We start from the raw sequence: 19,647 nt of genomic DNA, 5'->3' as shown, positions 1-19,647 counted from the left end.
ACTTTGAGGCGGAAATTGTTGTTTAGTGACCAATAAACTGAAGGGAGACTTGACTCACGTCATTGCTCCTTCCAAATGAAGCAATAAAGGAATGATAGTTTCTGAGTCAAGGAGATATGTCATTTAATGTGTCATTGCCCATAGGGCACATACGCTGGCATACTGTACGGGATCAACGCACACACACACACACACACACACACACACACACACACACACACACACACACCACCACCACCACCTCCTCTCACATTTTCAGTTTACAAATGATCAACTATCCATTCTGCACTACGGCTACTGCGATTTCAATGATACATTTGATGATGACTATACCCATCCCTAAGCACAACCACTCAATTCCTTCTGTCAGCATTGGAAACATCTTGTATATAATTTTATGTGGTGAACGGAAAAAAATAAAAAGCACTGGACGCTAAGTGAGATGATAATCCTTTATCTCCAGCTTCACTGTCAAATGAGCACAGCTTCCTCTCTGCTCCCTCCTCTCATGGGAGGAGCCTTCTATCTCTTTCTCACTCGCTCCCACAAATGGACCACCACTCCACTTAATTCACCCAATGGAGAGATTACAGGCCTTGGAACAGATAAGATGGAAAAGGCAGTGGTTCTGAGGCATGGACCTGCAGTCCTCCACAGACTTGGGCGGGGAGGATGACATCAAGCTTATGGGCAGAGGTGTGCCTTAGTTTGAGCTTTCAGGGGGAAATGGTGCATTTAAAACAGATTTAAGGTACTGTATATCATTCGCACATAAGCAAGAAGAATGAATGGGAGTGAAAGGGGAAGAATAGCTCGGATCGTCATTGCTGCAATGTCCTTGTACAACTGATTAATGATCCAAGAGTGAGAAACACACTGAGACTTTGGGGGATTCAATTTATCATACTTTATTTGGTGGGATCATAACATCAAACAAGAAAGTAGTGTAGAAAATGGACAGATAATCATTGTCATTGCATGTAGTTTTGACATGGTCTCATGAGCTTATATTTCTGTTTTCACTGAGCGTCATTTGCACTTAAATGCAACCAAGTGACATGCTTCCGTATGTTCAAACACACTGGAAGTGCACGCGGTGGACGAGGGGGTCACATCCCTCTGAAGGCCTGCAGGTGCTGGTCGTACTGGTCTGCGATTTCCCGGGCTGTGTGGAGCTGCTTTTCACACCACTTCACCAGAGCCTGCTGCAACATCTGCACACGAGCACCCTCGAAGTGCTCAATCTGCAAGACAACATATCACTCACATTAATATTCATATAAATTCTCAGAATAATAGGTCAAAGTTTGGTGATATACCTCTTGTTTTGCCACTTGACAAATGCAATCAAACTTTGTTTCTGTTGCTGTCTTCACCTCCTCCAACTGATAAACATGCATAGTGGGTTATAATTTGGCAACTAGATTACATCAAGGGCAGATGCCAGTTGCTCACCTAAAGCCCCCCCCCCATCCCCCTGCAAAGAACCCATTTTACATTACAAATATTTCACGGCACACCACCAAACAAAAATCACAAAAACAATGAAAACAGAAGTTATGACGATTTCATCTCAATTTTCTCACAAATGACTTGTACTCCGTGTGAAATTTGAGCCTGTTTAACTGAATACAAAACTGAGATTCTCAGAGGAAGTCGTGACTTATTCTGTTTGTCAAAGGGTGGATTCAAAGATTTATTTACATACACAATTTACATTACAGCTTTTGCCATCTAATGGAATTGAGTCATTTCTCACGGCACTCTGGTTAGGAATCACTGGATTCTACACATTTTTCTTTTTTCCTACCACATCTAATGTGTCAGTCTGTCCATTAAAAAAAAATACAAATAATCTAATGTGGCCTTTTGCGCTAGTTTGGCCACACTTGCAAAAGCAATACTCTACTGACCCATGTTGGCCAAAAGCTGTCATTGTTCTACATGGATACAGCCACTCACAGCAGCCTTCTTGACTGGCTTGGCCTTCTCTGCATTCTTTCTGGCAGTTTCCAACTCCACTAGTTTACAGGTCCTTCTGAAAAGCATCTCCTTAAATGAACACAACAGTGTGACTTTTTAAAACCTCAGAGAGGGTAATAATTCAGTATTGATTAAATGTAGAACATGACATACTTTTTCTGCTTCCTGATAGCGTGACTCCAGATCCAGGCCGAGTCCGAGAGTGGTCACATCATTCTCAGCAACATTGGTCATACTCTCCTGCAGGTGAAAAACAGACCGACAAACAAAACAAACAAAATGCATTATGTTCGTACAGTATATTGTGTTTTTCTAGCTATGGAATATTAAAAATTACCTTCATTGACTCAAAGATGTCTGATAATTTTACACAAATCCTACATGGATACAGAATGCAGAATTAGTCAACCTTATTTTTTAAACCAAACTTTGAATGCAAATTTTCACTTTATGTCCATGTGACAGTCTTGAGACCCGTGGAGTCTTACTTTGAAAAAGCTGCTTTGTCAGGATCATCACTTGATTCCACACACAGATGCAGGGCTGCTGCAAAGTGCCCACAGGCCACTGCTATTTCTGTATAAACACATGAGCATATCAAGCACCAAAACTGGTGTCAAGATGGATTACTGAATTGTAATTGCTTGGTTGCGTCTGATTTCTTGAATTTTGTGTTGGAAAAGCACCACATTTTGTTCCAACTCAGCAACGTTTCCAACAATGAGTGCCAACCGTCACGAGCTTCATGCAGCAACTCATGCCAAAAACTTGTAAAAATCCATCTCGCAATCACAGTGGAAAGGCAATGTACAAAATCCTACTAAATTATTTTGCAAACAGGTTCTTTGTGTTATGACAGAATATAATTTATGTTATCAAATGTGTGAAATTGGATGGGTACCACTGATGACCCATCAATAGTTTTTGTCGTACAAATGTCTTCTGACTAAAAATCCCCATAAGGTGCCTTTGAGATTTCCCCATTTCACCCCATTTTTTAAATTGAACTCCATAGTTATTGTATTAAGTAGATGTTATGCTGTTACAAATGCATATTGAGCAGGCACCCACACCCCATAAAAATAAATAAATTAACAGACATATTAGCAGACAATGTTCAATGTATGTGAGCTTGCTGACAGGGTGGACATTTTGGCTAATGTTAGCGTTTTATGAGCACATGGTGACCCTTCACTAAGCAACATGATTCAGTTAGCAAGCTGACTATGTACTGTTAAACAAATGCAGTATGTATCAAATTTCTGAAGGCTTTTAATATCAATTGATATGTCACCATTACCATGTGAACGTGTCAAGCTTGACAACTATACTTATAATATTATGACAATTACAAAACATAAGTGTAAAGAGTTATACTGCGACTATCCACTGTTTCGGCTACAATTGAAGAAAGACAAATGCTGGTGGTAATGTTACTGAAAACATCAGGGGGGTTACCAAAGCTTACCAAATCTTTATTGTAAAAGAAAAATATTCTTCAAATGAGATACATAAATTGAAATAAATGACAACTGCCTTTTACTTTATTCACATTTTAGGTGGATGTGCGGCGTGATCTTACTTTGCTCAGTTACCACCACATCCAGGAATTTCTGTAAGGAAAAAAAAAACATAAATGAATAAATACAAATAAATAAATACATATAAAAGTGTGTCTATATCAGTGATTTCCAACCTTGATGGAGCCGAGGCACACATTTTACAATTGAGAAATCTTACGGCACACCAACAAACAAAAATGTTGCAAAAAAGTAGATACATTAATTACTGTATGTACTTCCGCCCATCTAATACAACAGCATTTATTTGTTCTGTCTGTCACTATGCCTCACTGGCATAAATAGATGACCAAAGATACATTATTTCTTGTAAATAAATATTTTTTTGAGCAATTGCATAGAATTTTATAATTTGCCACGGCACACCTGAAGAGTGCCCGCGGCACACTGGTTGAGAATCACTAGTCTATATGTACAGTATTAAGGAAGAAAGGAGGAGTGCAAGTCACCTCCACTGCGTTTCTGGTGCCACCAGTTAGAGAGTGATTGATTTCCCGTTTGGTTTGAAAGAACTCATCAACATCCTGCATAAGCAGTCAAAGAAACTGTTAGAAAAACACACAACTGAGATGCTGTCAATTTCAAAAGAATCCAATTTGAGGACCTTGTGGCCTTCTTTTCTCATCTCTTCCACAGCTTGACTCAAGCGATTGAAAATGTTTTTCTTGGCTCTCTGTCGACCTGGCGGCTGGAAATAAAGAAACAGAATTATACCGATTTTCCTGGAAAACCCTTTAATACATAACATACAGCTAGTAGTAGGAATTTACATATAAAATGTTTTGTCTTGAAGGCTGTGTGAAAATGTTTATAATGTGTATGTTATTGATTGGTTTCTTTACACAAAGATACAAACGTGTCATGTCCAAATTCAGTTTACAATCCAATAATTAAAATGCGTCCATTCGAAAGATTGCAATTTGGAAAACCTTGGAAAACCAATTATGATCAATTTGTTTCAAAAGTCTTGGTAATAGTTTTTCAGATGCAACCCTTTTGGAAGAAAAATGACACTGGAGACAACAAAAACAATGTTAGTTGCCGGCCGCACTTCGTGGGGCGACGAGGAGAAGGGAAAAAAGTTCATCCATGGGGACATCATGGCTGTGGCCGCTAATGGCGCACCCTTCAGCGGCACAGAAGCGCATTGTACCACCACTGAATTTCAAAGGAGGGAAAACCGTCCTGGCGGCGCAGCTAATGGTCATTAATGCTGGCTCAGAGGCTGCTTCTCCGCAGCCCGTGAGACCATGTGCAATCTCCATCGCTGTAGATTCTCCTCTCCCCACTCAGGAGCCATGAAAGAAGGCACTTATTTGATTGACTGCTGAAAGTTCCGGGGAGGCGGGATTTTGAGAGCATTTACAGATACGCCCACAACATCTGGAAGCTGAAAGAATGACTCAATTCTTAAACATTTTGTAGCCTGATTTGACATACTTTGCAATTATTATTTTTTTTTTGTGTGCATTCATTTTCCGGCTTATTAACAAGACTGTTTTCTGTGATGTGTCAGATTTACAAGAGGGTGTGTGGGGTGGTGGGTGGGCGTGGGGGGTGGCATTGTGAGGTTGATTTTGAAAAAAATGTTAGGTTAGTAGAAAAAGGTATAAGCGTGTGGTCTGAAGGGGGAGTGAGTTGGAAGTGAAGATGGTTGTAGTAACACCAGAACAGCACACCATATCCAGGATGTCCTTGGCAGTGAGTGGGAAAGTTAAACAATTGCTGAGACAAGATAAGAACTCGATAAGAAATTGTGCTATGGGAGTTGATATTAAATATCTTGTCTTTAGAGTGTATTCAATTGAATATGGGTTGAAAAACATTTGCAAATCATTGTAGTCTGTTTTTATTTACGTTTTACACAGCATCCCAACTTAATTGGAACTGGTGTTTGCACATTGTTTATACCTTTTTGACAACATGTATTACTCGTAAATATCCATGCATCCATTTTCAACACCGCCTATCCCAACTGACTTCGGGCGAAAGGCGGACTACACCCTGAACTGGTCGCCAGTCAGTCGCAGGGCACATATAGACACGGACAACCATTCGCACTGTCACTGAGTGGGAACTGAACCCACGCTCCCTGCACCAAAGTCAGGCGAGTGTACCACTCCACCATCAGTGACTACTCGTAAATATAAAGAATATTTTTGGCTTGCATTTATTTTATGCTGATTAGACTGCAAGTGGTATTGGTGTTGTGGTCGGTCATTATTAGCATCTACAGCACAGTACTCACTTCGGAGCTGGTGAGGAAGATCTCCAAAGCTTTGTTTTTTGTGAGTAGGTTGTGTGCTGCCACCTGGTGGAGGAAGGTTTCCAGTGCTGCACAGTACGGCTGCAAGTTCCCCAAACCGAGGAAACCTACAGACGGATTGTACTCAATATCCCACTCAACAAACGGAAACAAAGAGAACCAGCTAGGGTAGGATAATTAGAGTTTTGGTTTTTTTGGGTCATACATTCAAATTTATTACAATGTGTTTTTTTTTTTTCCAGAAGTGTTGTACGGTCTAGACTTTCTCACCAAGCTGTCTGGCGGCCTTTGCTGTTGCATTCATCTGAGCCTTTACAGGAAGAGGAGGAAACTTGGTAGGAAAATAGGAAAACAGTTTTACAATGACTCATTGTTTTCAAAGGCAATGTTGAATTTCAATTTTGTCCATTGATTTAAACGTTTCAACGACTTTCATGGGAATGGCAACTACAAATGACAAATACAACATGCACACATTTTGTCATGATACATCTCAAACGCAACACCGCTCCTACCCAAACTGGTGTCAGTTTCCAAATTGTTGCACAATAAAAACATACTTCCTGATTTGATTCCGCTGCCCTGATTTCAAAAACACACGACCACAATGTAATCATCATCATGCAACTAACATACTAGAATAACACAAATCACCATTTATCTTGATTGTTTATACAGCCAGTGCAATTTATCTATTCTGTCCTGCTGATGATAATCAATGTGGAAATACTTCCAAGTGAGGAGGCTGTAATATAAGAACGTATTTGGGGGAAAAAATGAAATGGCAACACTGACTATAACTCCCTGTATCCCAGGCACATCCTCCTGAGCGAAGAGGTGCTGCTGCAGCCATTCAAAATCCTCATAAATCCGGTCCACATGGTACTCTCCCGTCCCAGACAGCTGCCCCCAACAGGAGAGACAAGAGAGTTATGCTATGACATCCAATCATCTGATTTCACAAACTTTGACCACAACATTAGGTACACCTGCAGTTTGAGCTGGTGCTAAAGTTCAGCCTTTGTAAAGGTTACTTTTGGCTGACACTGTCAAGGAGGTATTCATTTAATGTTTATTACTGCATTATGGTTGTAGTTTGCAGAAGTGTAGAACTGCACAACGCCATTCTGAACACTGAAAAAGGCAGGACTTTTCATATAGCTTGTGCCATGGACCTCATTAGATTGAAAGGTGCCCATGATTTCATTGTTGTTGTTTTTACCGAACTCTTTGGACTTTCAATCCATGTAAAAAGAACAGCAATGGACAAAATAATCATGACGTAACTTACAACTATCAATTTTATGTCGAAGAACCCTTATGCAGTCCCCTTGGTTCTTGCACTTAATAGAACATCATCAACAAAAACTATATCAAAATACAGTACATCAGAGAATAGAATGACCTGACCAATTCGACAGCAGAATGAAGCTGAGAAAACACATTTTAGCCTTTGTCATGCCAAAAACATTACCTAGGGCCCAATATGTGCTCTTAGTTTGTTAATTGTTGTTACAAAAGGCCTTGAGGCTGGTGTGGAAACGCAAGTATTTATCCTTTAAGTTAGAGGCGTGCTAAAACCAAGAATGGTATCCTGCTTTTGGGATGCAAAACGATACATACAATTTGTGAGTACTTTGAAACATAATTAGCATTTCAATTAAGTACTTTTTGTTTGGGGGTGTGCTGTGAAATTTTTTTAGAATGTAAAATATGTGCCTCGGTTCAATAAAGTTTGTAGACACTGACTCCCGTGTTCAACAATGGCGCTGGCTATGGCCCTGTTCCAGGTCCACAACCTCACAGCAGTTGGAGCTGTCCGGTGCAGGCCCTTTTTGGACAAATATTATATATATATATATATATATATATATATATATATATATATGTCTTCACTAGCTATCTGTGCTGCCTCTTTTATTGGTTATCTTCTAAATATATATATATATATATATATATATATATATATATATATATATATACACACACACACACACACACACACACACACACACACAGATGTTTCTCGTTCAATCTACATATCCAGAATTCAAAAACCGAGTTTTGTATCTGTTTTGTAGGAGTCAGATGTTTGCTTCACATTTTCCATTTCTAGTGCACGCTGTTACTGTATTAAATTTTTCTTACTTTTTGAGACACAATTAGAAAGGTAAGTCCATCTCCGTCTTGCAGCACCTCTGCAACCTTGACGCTATGACCATGAACACTCAGAGAAGGCACCTCTTCTTTCACCTCTTCCTGTAAAATCAAATATAATTTAGCTGTGGGTCAAGAACTCGAGTGAATATATAACTGTTACCATTCTGTTTATTTTCAAAGTGAATAAAACCTCAAGGTGGTTCCCTAGACACATGCAACTGTGCAAATGGTTGTCACATGACTCTCAGAGATTGCCATAAAGAAAATTTTCAGGACTTACCATCATCGTCAAACTTCTGAGCCAAAGTTTTCAGTCTTGCTTGTTTTCTGTTTCAGAAAATGCTAAGAAGTCCTTGTTTGTTCGGGTGGAAATGTGCATTTAAGCTCTTTTGTCAGCTGGCTGCAATGTGCTTGAGCTGTAACTGCTGAGAAGGCACAGGATATCCTTTGGGTCAAAGTGCACGCTGGCTTGATGAGAAATGGAGTGCAACTGTCCCAAATCTAAAGTGCTAGCCAAGGGGGAAAAAAAGGGAGTAAATGGTGCGTTAGTCAGTAACTCAGGACTTTCGACACACCCACATGGGAGAAGGGGGCATGCCAGCCATATCAGCGACCTGTAAAGAAGGGTTGAATTTAGAAGATAACCAATAAAAGAGGCAGCACAGATAGCTAGTGAAGACATAATAACACTAATATAAGGCTTTAATACGACTTTATTATGACACACAGACGATATAGTACAAGATATTAAAAAATACACACACACTGAAATAAAGTAAAAAATAAATAAAATAAAAATCATCTAGAAGTAATCTTCATTTTCATCCCCAACAGGTCAGTCAAAACTTTAACTCCTCATCCTCTCCATCATGAGAGAAGAAGTGTGTCACCTTGTCAAAAATATGTCTACAAATGTCTGTCCAAAAAGCTGAAGGAGTTCTCCTTGTCTTCTTCCACGGGGTCCAAAGTGGCCTTGTTTTTCAGTAAGGCATCATGACCCAAAGTGTCATAGAGCCTCTTCGTCTACTTGTTGGGAAGCAGTGAGTACGCTTAGGGAAAAATGGAGGGAAGACAGTGTAGAGTACTTCGACTATCTAAAATTCATGCACAAAAAGCCTTTTAATGGCTCTTCTTTTTTTCATTGTTCTAAGTATCCTATAATAAAATAGGGCTGCAATAAAGGGCTGGAGTAAAGGTACTCTGCACTAAATGCAATGGCATACAGCCGTACAACTGTTAAAATGTTGTAGTTTATTATGCACAAAGGTGAGAGGTATTGTTTGTTTGATGGTTGTTTGTTGGAAACTAACTAACCCTAAGATTCCCGACTTTTATGAAACTTGAAACAAAAGGTGGAACGATAACCACAAACCCATTACATTTGGTACAATTCCAGACAAAAACTTTTTGAGTTATGAAGGAGGGCAGCGCGGTGAAGTAGTGGTTAGAATGTCTGCCTCACAATTCTGAGATTGATAGTTCTCCTTCCTGTATGGCATGTTTGCATGCTCGACCTGTGCTTTTGTGGGGGGGGTTTCCTCGTACAAGAAAAAAGAAGAACCTTCTTTTGGTAGGTTCAGTTCTTATTGTCACAGAACACAATTTTGTGTGGGTCTTGAAAGGTGAGTCAAAATGCTCTAAAACGACAGGCGATATGAGGAACTTTTGCTTTGAAAATGGCCCTATGTAGCGCTTTTATCTTCACCATCACAGTGCCCCCTCAGTGTGAAAGAAGTATATACTATACTGTTTATTATTATTATTATTATTTTGCTATTTGCGCCAGAGCTCGGCCCCTATCACCTGAAAATAGTTTACAGTATTCATTTTCTCAGTCCAAACACTCTAAATGCATTTTGATGGCAAACGCTCTGAGCCACATGAGAGCATATTTTCGTGGTAGCTGCTAAGTCCTATGATACGTTGGGATGTAATGTAATAACCAGTTTTAGGGTCTTTTTACATTTTATAGACTACAAAAGTTAAAATTGGACAGTGTTTGCTGAGTATTAGGCTAAAGGTCAACTGTCAAACATAATAAGATGGTGCAGAAATGATCACTGTGTAAATGGTGTTTACTATCAACAATCTCCCCGAATGTCTTCTCTGCAAAGCCGCTCCTGTTTTTATCTGGGTGGTGCATAACGGCAATTTTTTTTTTTTTTTTTTTAATCTAACCCTTACTTGGTGTTGGCTCCACGTCCAGTATTTCGTAGTTACTTTTTCTGGTCAGTGCGTCGGCTGCAGGCAGCACAGCAATTGTGACGAAAGTGCAGCAGGAGCACGCAAGGCTTGTTTAGACGCTAACGTTTTTCTTATTAACAAACAAACAGCTCCTTGACTTCTATTTTCACGTGTGCAGTCCAAGCTGACTGTCACAACCGCGTTGGCTCAGTATATTTTCGTTTGACAGCTCAATTAACTTGCTACAAAGCTTCTTTTTTTTTTTGTAAAAGCTACGCCATATACGAAAACTTATTGCAGATGAATTCACTGTTCGTGCCACTGGGGGGCAGAAACGTACGCCGGCCACCGAGGGGAGCAGCCAAGAAGAAGAGCCAGGGTGGGTAGTGAAAGAAACAAAACAGCACGCAGGCCTTGAATAAATTCTAACTCCGACGTGGTCATTATAAAGTAAAACCATCGTTTTGAGCTGGCGTGTACCACAGTGACGTATTTCATCTTGACAGAGCCCATGTTTTGAGAATTCTGCTGGCATCGATTTGGTAAGGCAGCGTGACCATTCAGCGAGCTATCAACTAGCCTTGACTAGCTAAGCGTAGCAAGCATGATTTTATGACCCAACTTAGCTTGTTCCAAGAATGGTCCGAAATGAAGGCAAAAGAAAAGGCTATTTGCATGCTTACTGAGTAATGTCACTACCAATCAAGCATTTGTTCAAATATTTGATCGCACGTCCCGATATGCTAGTGCATCAGGGAAGCTAGCGTTCATTGTTGACTTGTTGTATCACTTTTTTTTTGTTTAAGTAACAGGGGTGTCAAACTCGCTTTGACACACGTAATAAACTCGTTCACTTTGGGTACAGCAAGGTAACTAAATGTAAACCAAACTGCTTATGTTTGGCGTAACAAGGACGGGGGGGAAAGGGACATGTAACAGTTTAAATCGTTTCTTTTTATGAAGGTTCCGCATCACTGCTTTGTCTTTTTTGGAAATGATCAGAAAAATTCCATGACTGGTCCCAGAAGTTCCATGACTGGTCCCAGAAGATATATTCCAGAAGTTTTCCCCATCAATGTGAGCTGTACGATCAATCAGCTGGTCTACAAAAAGATCCTGTGGCGTTTGCGTAATTCAGTTCATGAGAAGAGGCGAGAGTCGTGGCAGGACAACGTGGCTGCTTCACCATGACAGCAATCCTGCTCACAATGCCTTGAGCATCTGACAGTTCCTGGCCGAGAAGAACATTGCTTTGCTGGAGCAACCACCCTACTCATCCGACCTGGCTCAGTGTGATTTTGTTTCTCTCTTTCCCAAGCTCCACAGGGTCATCAAGGGGACCTGTTTTGAAGATGTGGACGATGCAGCTGTGGAGGATCCTTGAAGAATCCTTCCAGTAGTGTATGCAGGTGTGGCTGAGATGGTTTTGAAAATGAATTATACTCCAGGGGGGTTACTTCAAAGGATAGTTTGGATTTGAAATATATCTTTTGTGATACCAGTCCTGAAACTTCTCTGACGCATCTTGTATATCCTGCGTTTTAACTGTAAAAAATTACCCCAAGCTTTCGCATGTGGGAACATAAACTGGCATGGAGGGCCAGATCTGGTCCACGGACCTTGGGTTCGGCACCTGTTATTTTCCTGACCGAACTGGATCGTCATTGTAAACCTTCATATCTTGTTACTTTTATTTATTCATTTATGTTTAACCTGTACTATGCAACAACTAGCCAATACTCCTGCGGGCCTGGCCCGAATGGCCAGAAGACCCCAGAGAAAACGGGGGCAACCCCCTAACCGTTTTAATGAAGTCTAATTACGTTCCCTCGTTTATTTTACAGGTCTCAACAGAAACAGGCTGTAGCCAAGAGAATAATCAATTCATGACTTCCCCGGATGTAAAGCGTCGCCAGAGTACTGCAGACCTCATACACATGAGTGCTGTTTTCTCCTCGAGCTGGTCCCAGCGCCATGCCTGATCGGGACGGCTCCTACCTGTCAGGTGGTGGTGGGAGTGGTGGGAATCTGAGCGAGGAGGGAGGACCGGGCTCTGCTTGCGCTGCAGAGGGCAGAGGAGGTTCAGGAGGGGGTGTTGGTGGCATGGGTGGAGGAGGGGCGCTAGGCAATGGAAATAATTGTGGTAATGGTGGCGGTACTGTGCAAGGCGCTGGACTGACACCGGACGGGGTCTGCAGGGATTTCATACGCAATGTCTGCAAGAGAGGGAAGCGTTGTCGCTTCAAGCATCCTGACTTTAATGAGGTACCGGACTTGGGGGTGCAAAAGAATGAATTCATCTTCTGCCATGATTACCAGAATAAAGAGTGCTTGCGCTCCAACTGTCGCTTTGTACATGGATCTAAAGAGGATGAGGACTGTTATAAGAAAAGTGGAGAACTGCCACTTGGACTCAGAGGAAAGGTTGCAGCACGACTTGGCCTCTCACCAACGGATCTGCCGCATAGCAGGGGGGAGGTCCCAATCTGCAGAGACTTCCTGAAGGGCGAGTGCCAGAGGGGCAATAAGTGTAAATTTCGCCATGTCAAAAAAGACTATGAATATGAACCTGCCAGGGTGGGAGGGGGTGGTGTGATCGGGCCTGGTGCAGGTGGAATGGTGAATGCAGGAAGTGGCGTAGGTGGTGGAGGAGGTGGAGGGGGAACATGTGGGGGGATTCCAGGACTTGTAGGAGGTGTGAGTGGCAATAATATCATGGGGATGGGCTGCCCAAGTTTGGGTGGTTGCAGAGATCCAAGCCTGGCTGGAGTCGGGGGTGTTGGTGCGGGAGGAATCGGTGGCTGTCTAGCAATAGGTCCCTCTGGGCAGAGGCGGTACGACAGGAGTTCGCTGTCTGTGTACGACCCCTTGCTTGAGAGCGGGCTCTTTGATTCCACAGCATTGGACAGCTCACTAGAGCACACTGCTCTTCAGATCAAGAGGCGGCGGCTGGAAGGCCTGCGACTGGCAGACGGCAGCGTCGGTGGACACTATGACCTCGGAGTCCAGGCCACCTTGCCCACACGCTCTCTAGAATACAGGTTCTTGGAGGAGGAAAACAACCTACTGAGGAAGAGAGTGGCAGAGTTGAAGAAACAGGTTAGAACAAGTAAAATAAAATTAGTTAACAGTAATCCCCCCGCAATTCGCGGGGAGGATTACATATAGATGCTACATGATTGCGCTACTGTTGTATTAAACGGGGCTTTTGGCACAGAAACAGCAATTGAAACAGCAATTAAGAGTTTGCAGCAAATAATTGAGGATAATTGCAGAAAGAGGCGGGGCAACACTAATTTAGTTTTTCATGATGACAATAAATTCCTTCTCAACAAAATGTTATGGGCGCAACAACAAAAATTTAGGCTAATATTCCCAAAAAGAAATCAGATCAAAATGACCAGAGATGCTTTTTTTTTTTTTTTTTTTTTTAAATCATTCATTGTAAAATACAAAATTCTTCACACTCCTGTTCAAATGCCAGGTTTTTGTGATTTTAAAAAATCAGACCAAGATAAACCATTATTTCAGTTTGTTTTTACGTCACTTTAAAGTGTTCCTTTTTTTCCAGTTAAGTTGTTCAGGTTATAGGTCTCAAAGTGATTTAACTTTTTTTTTTTTTTTTTTTTTTTCCCCCCATCAGACTTATCCACTGTATGGATAATTTACCATGTGTAGTAATGCATGGACTCTCCCAAAATGTAAAAGCCTTGAAATACACCTAGCCATCATCAAATTCATGTGATAATCCCATGCTGATGAAAACGTCCATTGGTGGAGGTAGTAATGACTGTGTCACTTATTTTAGATTCCAAGGGAATCATATCATGATGGTGATTTATTTATTTATTTTTCATATATATATATATATATATATATATATATAAACAAAAACTTCTGCTGCTTACTAATTGACATCCTCTTCTCTTAGGTTTCCAACCTTATTGCAACAAACGAGGTTCTCCTTGAGCAGAACGCCCAATTCCGAAGTCAGGCTAAAGTGATGGCGCTGTCCTCCACGCCTTCCCCCGCTGAGCAGACTCTTGCAGCCCCTGTGGGTGCGGTCAGCTCATACAATCACAGCATCGCCCAGACTCACACCACGCTGAGCAGCACCGGGCTGCAGCCTCGACCCGTCACCCAGCAGGACCTGGTGGCGCCCACCGGCGCCCCCGTGGCGCCCCCCACCAATGCCGCACCCCAGACGGCGCCGCCCCCTCACCTCAACCCCGAAATCACCCCGCTGTCGGCTGCTCTCGCGCAGACCATCGCCCAGGGGATGGCGCCTCCTGTTTCTATGGCGCCGGTGGCCGTGTCCGTGGCTCCGGTGGCCGTGTCCATGACGCAGCCTCTGCCGGGCATCACGATGAGCCACGCCACTACGCCCATGGTGTCGTACCCAATCGCCAGTCAGAGCATGAGGATAACCACTCTGCCTCATATTACCTGATAAATGGTCATAACATGGCCTGAAGCGTCCTCTATGGAGATTTTAAAACTGACTCTATTGGGGCCACGTTGAAAACAAAGAAATTATATAACAATACAAGAACAGGACTTGATTGACAGTAAATTATTTCGAGAATAAAGTTGAAATAATACAACTAAATTGTCTCATCATTTCCCTTTTGTTCGGTTTGTTTGATCATCAGCCACCAAAACCCTTTAAACAATTATTAATATTCCAGTATATGGTGGGTATCTACAGTAGTTGCCTCTGGTGGCTGCTGGTCTCAGACTGATGCCTTTGTTTGCAGATTCACCTGTTTAAAAATACAGCTATTCTTGGGAATTTAAAAAAAATCACTTCGTCTCAATATTTTTTTTATTCCATTTTTTTTCTTGTGTTGTGTAACTGAAATTGTTCTTGTAATTCTGCTTTATAAAATTCTCTTCAGTGATGTGATTCTCCTCTAGAGGGAAGTATAGAGACTTCTGCCCCCCTTGCACAGAGAGGTGTTATACATTACTGAATAAACTCCGCTTTGATTATTTTGCCTTCTGTACACAAAATACAGAAACTGCTTTTGCAAAAAGCGAAGGTCAGATTTTTGTTAACACAAACTAGATACATTTTGTGTGAATATAATTCGCACACTAGCTGAACTGCGACCATTCAACAGCAAGTGAGCGTCGTTATGTTTTTGAGAGTGTACGCACACATAGAAAATAAATACTGTGTGATCACCGGGAGCAAAACATTCCTTTGCTTTGAGTTGAGTGGGTGGAGTTACATTGTATAAACTTCGTATAATAGCTTTTACTTCCACAGCAGAACGACATCCGTGTGTGTCTCAACAAACACTGGTTGAGTTAAGTAATGCCCATTTGCTGCTGTTAACAAGTTGTGGGGATAGATTGAATATAATTTAGAAAACGTATGAGCCATGCAATTGGGTGCATAATCGTTGATTTATTTTTAATTGAACGTGTCTATTGTGGCTGTTTGACAGGCCAAATAATGATATCTCAGATCCCAATATAGTGCAATTCTACACCATTGCTACCACTTTTTTTTTTGTCACAACTGCGCATTAACATCTTTATAACGACAGACTTTGTCGTCTTGAGTGTTAACGACTACCTGATGCAGCCTAGTATGCATAATCCATTTTAATTGAACAAAGTTGTCTCCAAGCTGCGGCAGTTTGGCCAAATGGACTTTGCATGGTTTGGTCCAAGTAAGCAGTCAAGGATGGGAATGTGCTGCAGAGGGCGTGTTTTCAGCGAGATAACGGGACAGGGCAAGTAAGAGGAACACAACTCGCAGCAGCAGCAGCGGCGGCGGCAGAGACTCTCCTGCGAAACCACCTCAACCTGGCGGATTTAGCAATCGTATTCAATGTGCGCTTCGGGCCTTAAAGAAAGCAGCGAGGATCCGTGTTTCGGTACTTTCCTTTTACTTCAACGGCTTGACGCATTGAAATAATTGTTGTTTTGTTCCAGTCGTTGTGTATTATTAAGTCATTCATCTGGGAGTCCAAAGACTAAAAGGACAATGCAGAGCGAACAATCCGAGGCGAGTGAGCCGATGGTCGCCGAGGGTTCGGGCCCAAACGAGCCCGAGAAGAGCGCACCGAGTCAGGGCAGCGAAGTGCAGCCTGTTCCCCGGGCCAAGGGGATTAACGCCGTTGCGGTGCTGTGGACGTTCGGGAAGTGTCTGGGCGCTTTGCTGCCCGTCTACCTGGCCGGGTACTACAGGGTCAGCACCAGTCTGCTGGTGTGCGGTATGGTGGTGTACACGGGATGGAAGCACGCCCGCGAGGCCAAGGAAGAGAGGCTCAGGTCGGCCATGCAGCTGCTCGGCGACGAGCAGGAGCTCGGCGACTTGAAAATGTCCAAAATCAAGCGAGACCTACCTGCGTGGGTAAGAGATGTCCCGCTCACGTGTGCGCACATCAGCTTGATTGAATTGCACTACATAAGCAGCGGACATTAAAGAAAGCAAAAGAAGAATGATCAGAGCAAAACAGTCCGCAGTGAAAACTCCTGGGCCATCCTCACAGTATTTAACTTATTGTGTTGAATAATACAGTTTGATACTTGTTGGCATCACTCGAAACAAATGAGCGTTTACATGATTTGAGACGAAAGCATGGACAAATTAAGAAACAAGAAAAAAACCACAACATTTTAAGCGCAATATCCTACTCTCAAAGTGGATTCAATGTTTCTGTCAGACGAGTACATCCCGAGAGCACGAGCCCAAAATGGACATGCAGATCGAGCCACGAGTTCTTGTGTGAGGCCACACCCAACTGAGTGAGGTCCTGTGGGTGGATACTTGCTGTCTGAGTGGTTTTCCACGACGATGCTGGCAAACAGACAGAATGCCTCAAGCCTACTGAGAAATGGTCATCTCTGCATACGGAGGCTTCTTTCCTCACATGCACGAAATGCCAAGAGAGAAAACTCTTCGACGAAGTTATTCTGTGCTATAACGCGTTGATGTTTTATTTTATTTCCATACTGTTGTGTTTTTGTTTGGAAACCCTCAGGCACAGGTGTCAAACTCAAGGCCCGGGGGCCAAATCTGGCCCGCCAAGTCATTTTATGTGGCCCGCGAAAGCAAATCATCTGTGTCAACTTCCACGATTATTGCTCAAATTCTCATAAAATAATAACAATAAATAGTAGCGTTGAGACATTGCAAGCATTTTCTGTTCATGGTAACTTGAACAATAGTTGAGCAAACTATTATCCTTGACTTCTGATTTCAAAACTAGGTATCCATCAGTTTGTTGTGTGTATGTAATAATGAGGTGACTAAACATTTATATGGTTTGACAGTCGACGGCCCTCTGAGGGAAACCGTGACTCCAAATGTGGCCCATGACAAAAATGAGTTTGACACACCTGCCCTAAGGTATTAAACCTGATTTAAAGAAACACTGCGACAATAATGATTAACTTGTGTCGTGGATATTCACAAGTCAGCATTAGGTACACCTTCGCCTTTCATTTTGCAGTGCATCATACTGAGAGATGTTTGTAATACTACGTGTATTTATTTATTCATTCATCCATCCATCCATTTACTTGTTCTCATCAGGGTTGCGGGTGAGCAACAACAGTAAACAGCATATGAACTAAGTATGATAATCTTCTCAAAGTTGGTGTTTCTGACACAGCTCTTGTATTGGTTCTCATTCGATAGTGCAAAGCATACCTAATGTTGGGACCCACCTTAACTATGTCCTTTTTTTCCATCACCGCAGGTCAACTTTCCAGACGTTGAGAAAGTAGAATGGCTGAATAAGGTAAAAATAATCCGTTTGTTTGGCCTTTTATTAAAGCGCACACGGGATCAAACACAGCTGCTGTGCTGACTGACGCTTCTCCAGCGACATGTGACGCTTGCTTATGGCTTCAGCCATGTTGCAGGCAGAGAAGGCGACACCCCCTCTGTTGTTGCAGCCACACAGTCTGTACTGCAGCCGCAGTAGCAGTACGCTTTTGGTGCCAGTCAACCCACTCAACATTTCCACTTTATAGCGGCCTTGCTCGCAGGAAGGGGGAGGAGCAGCCCCCCACATAAGAAACAGAAACAGCTGGCCTTGTCCCCACGCTCGCACTCCCCTCATTTATACTTTGGTTGAATATAAAGTCGTAGAAAAATAACATCAACCACGCTCATAGGATCACAAGATGTTAGAGGCAGACAAAGTGGAGTTTTGAGGCCTCCACGTGAGCAGGCATCTGATGAGTCATTCTCCACTTATGCCAGTTCTTGCCAACCTTTTATAACGTCACACAGACCAACACACAGCCCAGACTCTGTGCCTCCTTCTCATTCTTCCCCCCGTGGGACTACAATGTGTTTTCATGGCGACAGTCATAGTGTATGAAAAATCAGTATAAAGTTGAGCAGTTGCCGTGTTGTTTAAGCAGCTGGTCACTGTTCATTTTAAAACAAAGGGCATGCACACAATATACATATATAGAGAGATTTAACAAACTGCATCATCATTCAAGTTGCTACTATACCCAATAATGCTAACATATCCCATTGCGCACTAACAACATCAACACAACACCACCCCCAAATCATGTTCAATTGCTAATTTAATTTGCTAAAACATTGCTAATTTATTACACTGTCATTGATTGAAATGATATGGACACAACACCTCTGCAAGCCATGCACAAAGATTTATGCAATAAATAAATCGATGAGCTGACTAAGCAGTGATTGAATTGAATCTGTATGCAAACCGACGCATTTCCTTCTGCACCGGAGCATTATAGCTATCCATTTTTAACAAAACAGGCTTACTCAAATCTATCTAACCGAACTATTTTCACTCATCTAAAAAACATCCAGACTTTCAATCTTGAGGCGAAATAATGCTGCATGCTTCCTGCGGAGTGCGGAAGAGGCGGAGAAACTTCTCAAATAGTTCAAGTGTCCAAGAGAGTTAATAGAGTTGATCTCAAGCTATTTTCGACACTTTAAATTGGTTAATAATGCGTAAAAATAACAGATGACTGAAAAAAATGACACTTTGTTGCAAGTAGTAAGTATACAGCTTTTATAACAGTGTAAATTTACTGTCCCTGAAAATAACTCAATATACAACCATACCTCTGGCAACAAAAGTGAGTACACCCCAAATTGAAAATGTTGAAATTGGGCCCAATTAGCTGTTTTCCCTCCCCATCGTGTGACTCATTAGTGTGACAGGGTCAGAGGTGTGAATAGGGAGCAACCGTGTTTTATTTTGTGTTACTTCTCTCACACTCTCTCATACTGCTCCCTGGAAGTTCAATTTGGTACCTCATGGCTAAGAACTTGCTGAGGATCTGACAAAAAGGAATTGTTGCTCTTCGTAAAGATGGCCTAGACCAGGGGTCAACAACCTTAAATACTCAAAGAGGATTTCGACCGTCTCCCACAGAAAGAAAACACAAGGGAGCCACAAAACCGTTTTCACATTTAAAGTGAAGATAACACTGCATATAGTTTTGTTGTTG

General features: G+C 42.1%; 3 protein-coding genes across 8 annotated transcripts in view; 2 read left to right on the top strand and 1 right to left on the bottom strand.

Moving 5' to 3' along the window:
- Positions 1-912: 912 nt before the first annotated feature.
- si:dkey-28n18.9 (sorting nexin-6) lies at positions 913-18,116 on the bottom strand. The gene is made up of 14 exons (XM_061689103.1): positions 8,270-18,116; positions 7,978-8,088; positions 6,625-6,732; positions 6,100-6,160; positions 5,812-5,936; positions 4,168-4,251; positions 4,013-4,087; positions 3,566-3,596; positions 2,472-2,559; positions 2,321-2,360; positions 2,137-2,223; positions 1,963-2,052; positions 1,320-1,385; positions 913-1,244 (listed from the first exon to the last, which is right to left on the bottom strand). The coding sequence occupies exons 1-14, from the start codon at positions 8,273-8,275 to the stop codon at positions 1,110-1,112; spliced, it is 1,107 nt and encodes a 368-aa protein (XP_061545087.1). The 5' UTR covers positions 8,276-18,116; the 3' UTR covers positions 913-1,109.
- On the top strand, positions 9,485-14,788 carry zc3h10 (zinc finger CCCH-type containing 10). 6 transcript variants are annotated; one of them, XM_061689098.1, is made up of 4 exons: positions 10,515-10,715; positions 11,492-11,582; positions 12,018-13,272; positions 14,105-14,788. In XM_061689098.1, exons 3-4 carry the CDS (start codon positions 12,148-12,150, stop codon positions 14,621-14,623), a joined length of 1,644 nt encoding a protein of 547 aa, XP_061545082.1. In that variant the 5' UTR covers positions 10,515-10,715; positions 11,492-11,582; positions 12,018-12,147; the 3' UTR covers positions 14,624-14,788. The 6 variants fall into 6 exon arrangements, with proteins under 6 accessions (XP_061545086.1, XP_061545082.1, XP_061545080.1 ...); XM_061689096.1 differs by having other exon boundaries at positions 11,176-11,582; XM_061689102.1 differs by lacking the exons at positions 10,515-10,715; positions 11,492-11,582 and adding an exon at positions 9,485-9,559.
- esyt1b (extended synaptotagmin-like protein 1b) overlaps positions 15,915-19,647 on the top strand; it is a 21,803-nt gene continuing 18,070 nt past the window's right edge. Inside the window, 2 exon segments of the mRNA XM_061689095.1 lie at positions 15,915-16,540; positions 17,892-17,933. Of these exon segments, the coding sequence (XP_061545079.1) occupies positions 16,172-16,540; positions 17,892-17,933 (411 nt within the window). The 5' untranslated portion in view covers positions 15,915-16,171.

The sequence above is a fragment of the Phycodurus eques genome, chromosome 10 (genome assembly GCF_024500275.1).
Source record: "Phycodurus eques isolate BA_2022a chromosome 10, UOR_Pequ_1.1, whole genome shotgun sequence".
Lineage (NCBI taxonomy): Eukaryota > Metazoa > Chordata > Actinopteri > Syngnathiformes > Syngnathidae > Phycodurus > Phycodurus eques.
The sequence above is the reverse complement of the archived record's forward strand: the minus strand, read 5'-3'. Positions and strand labels throughout refer to the sequence as shown.

Coding starts and splice junctions, on each gene's coding strand:
- zc3h10 (XM_061689102.1), top strand. CDS start 12,148: ATGCCTGATCGGGACGGCTCCTACCTGTCAGGTGGTGGTGGGAGTGGT. Junction 13,273..14,104: donor TGGCAGAGTTGAAGAAACAG/GTTAGAACAAGT, acceptor CTCTTCTCTTAG/GTTTCCAACCTTATTGCAAC.
- si:dkey-28n18.9 (XM_061689103.1), bottom strand. Junction 2,361..2,471: donor GACAAAGCAGCTTTTTCAAA/GTAAGACTCCAC, acceptor GTATCCATGTAG/GATTTGTGTAAAATTATCAG. Junction 1,245..1,319: donor GTCAAGTGGCAAAACAAGAG/GTATATCACCAA, acceptor GTTGTCTTGCAG/ATTGAGCACTTCGAGGGTGC.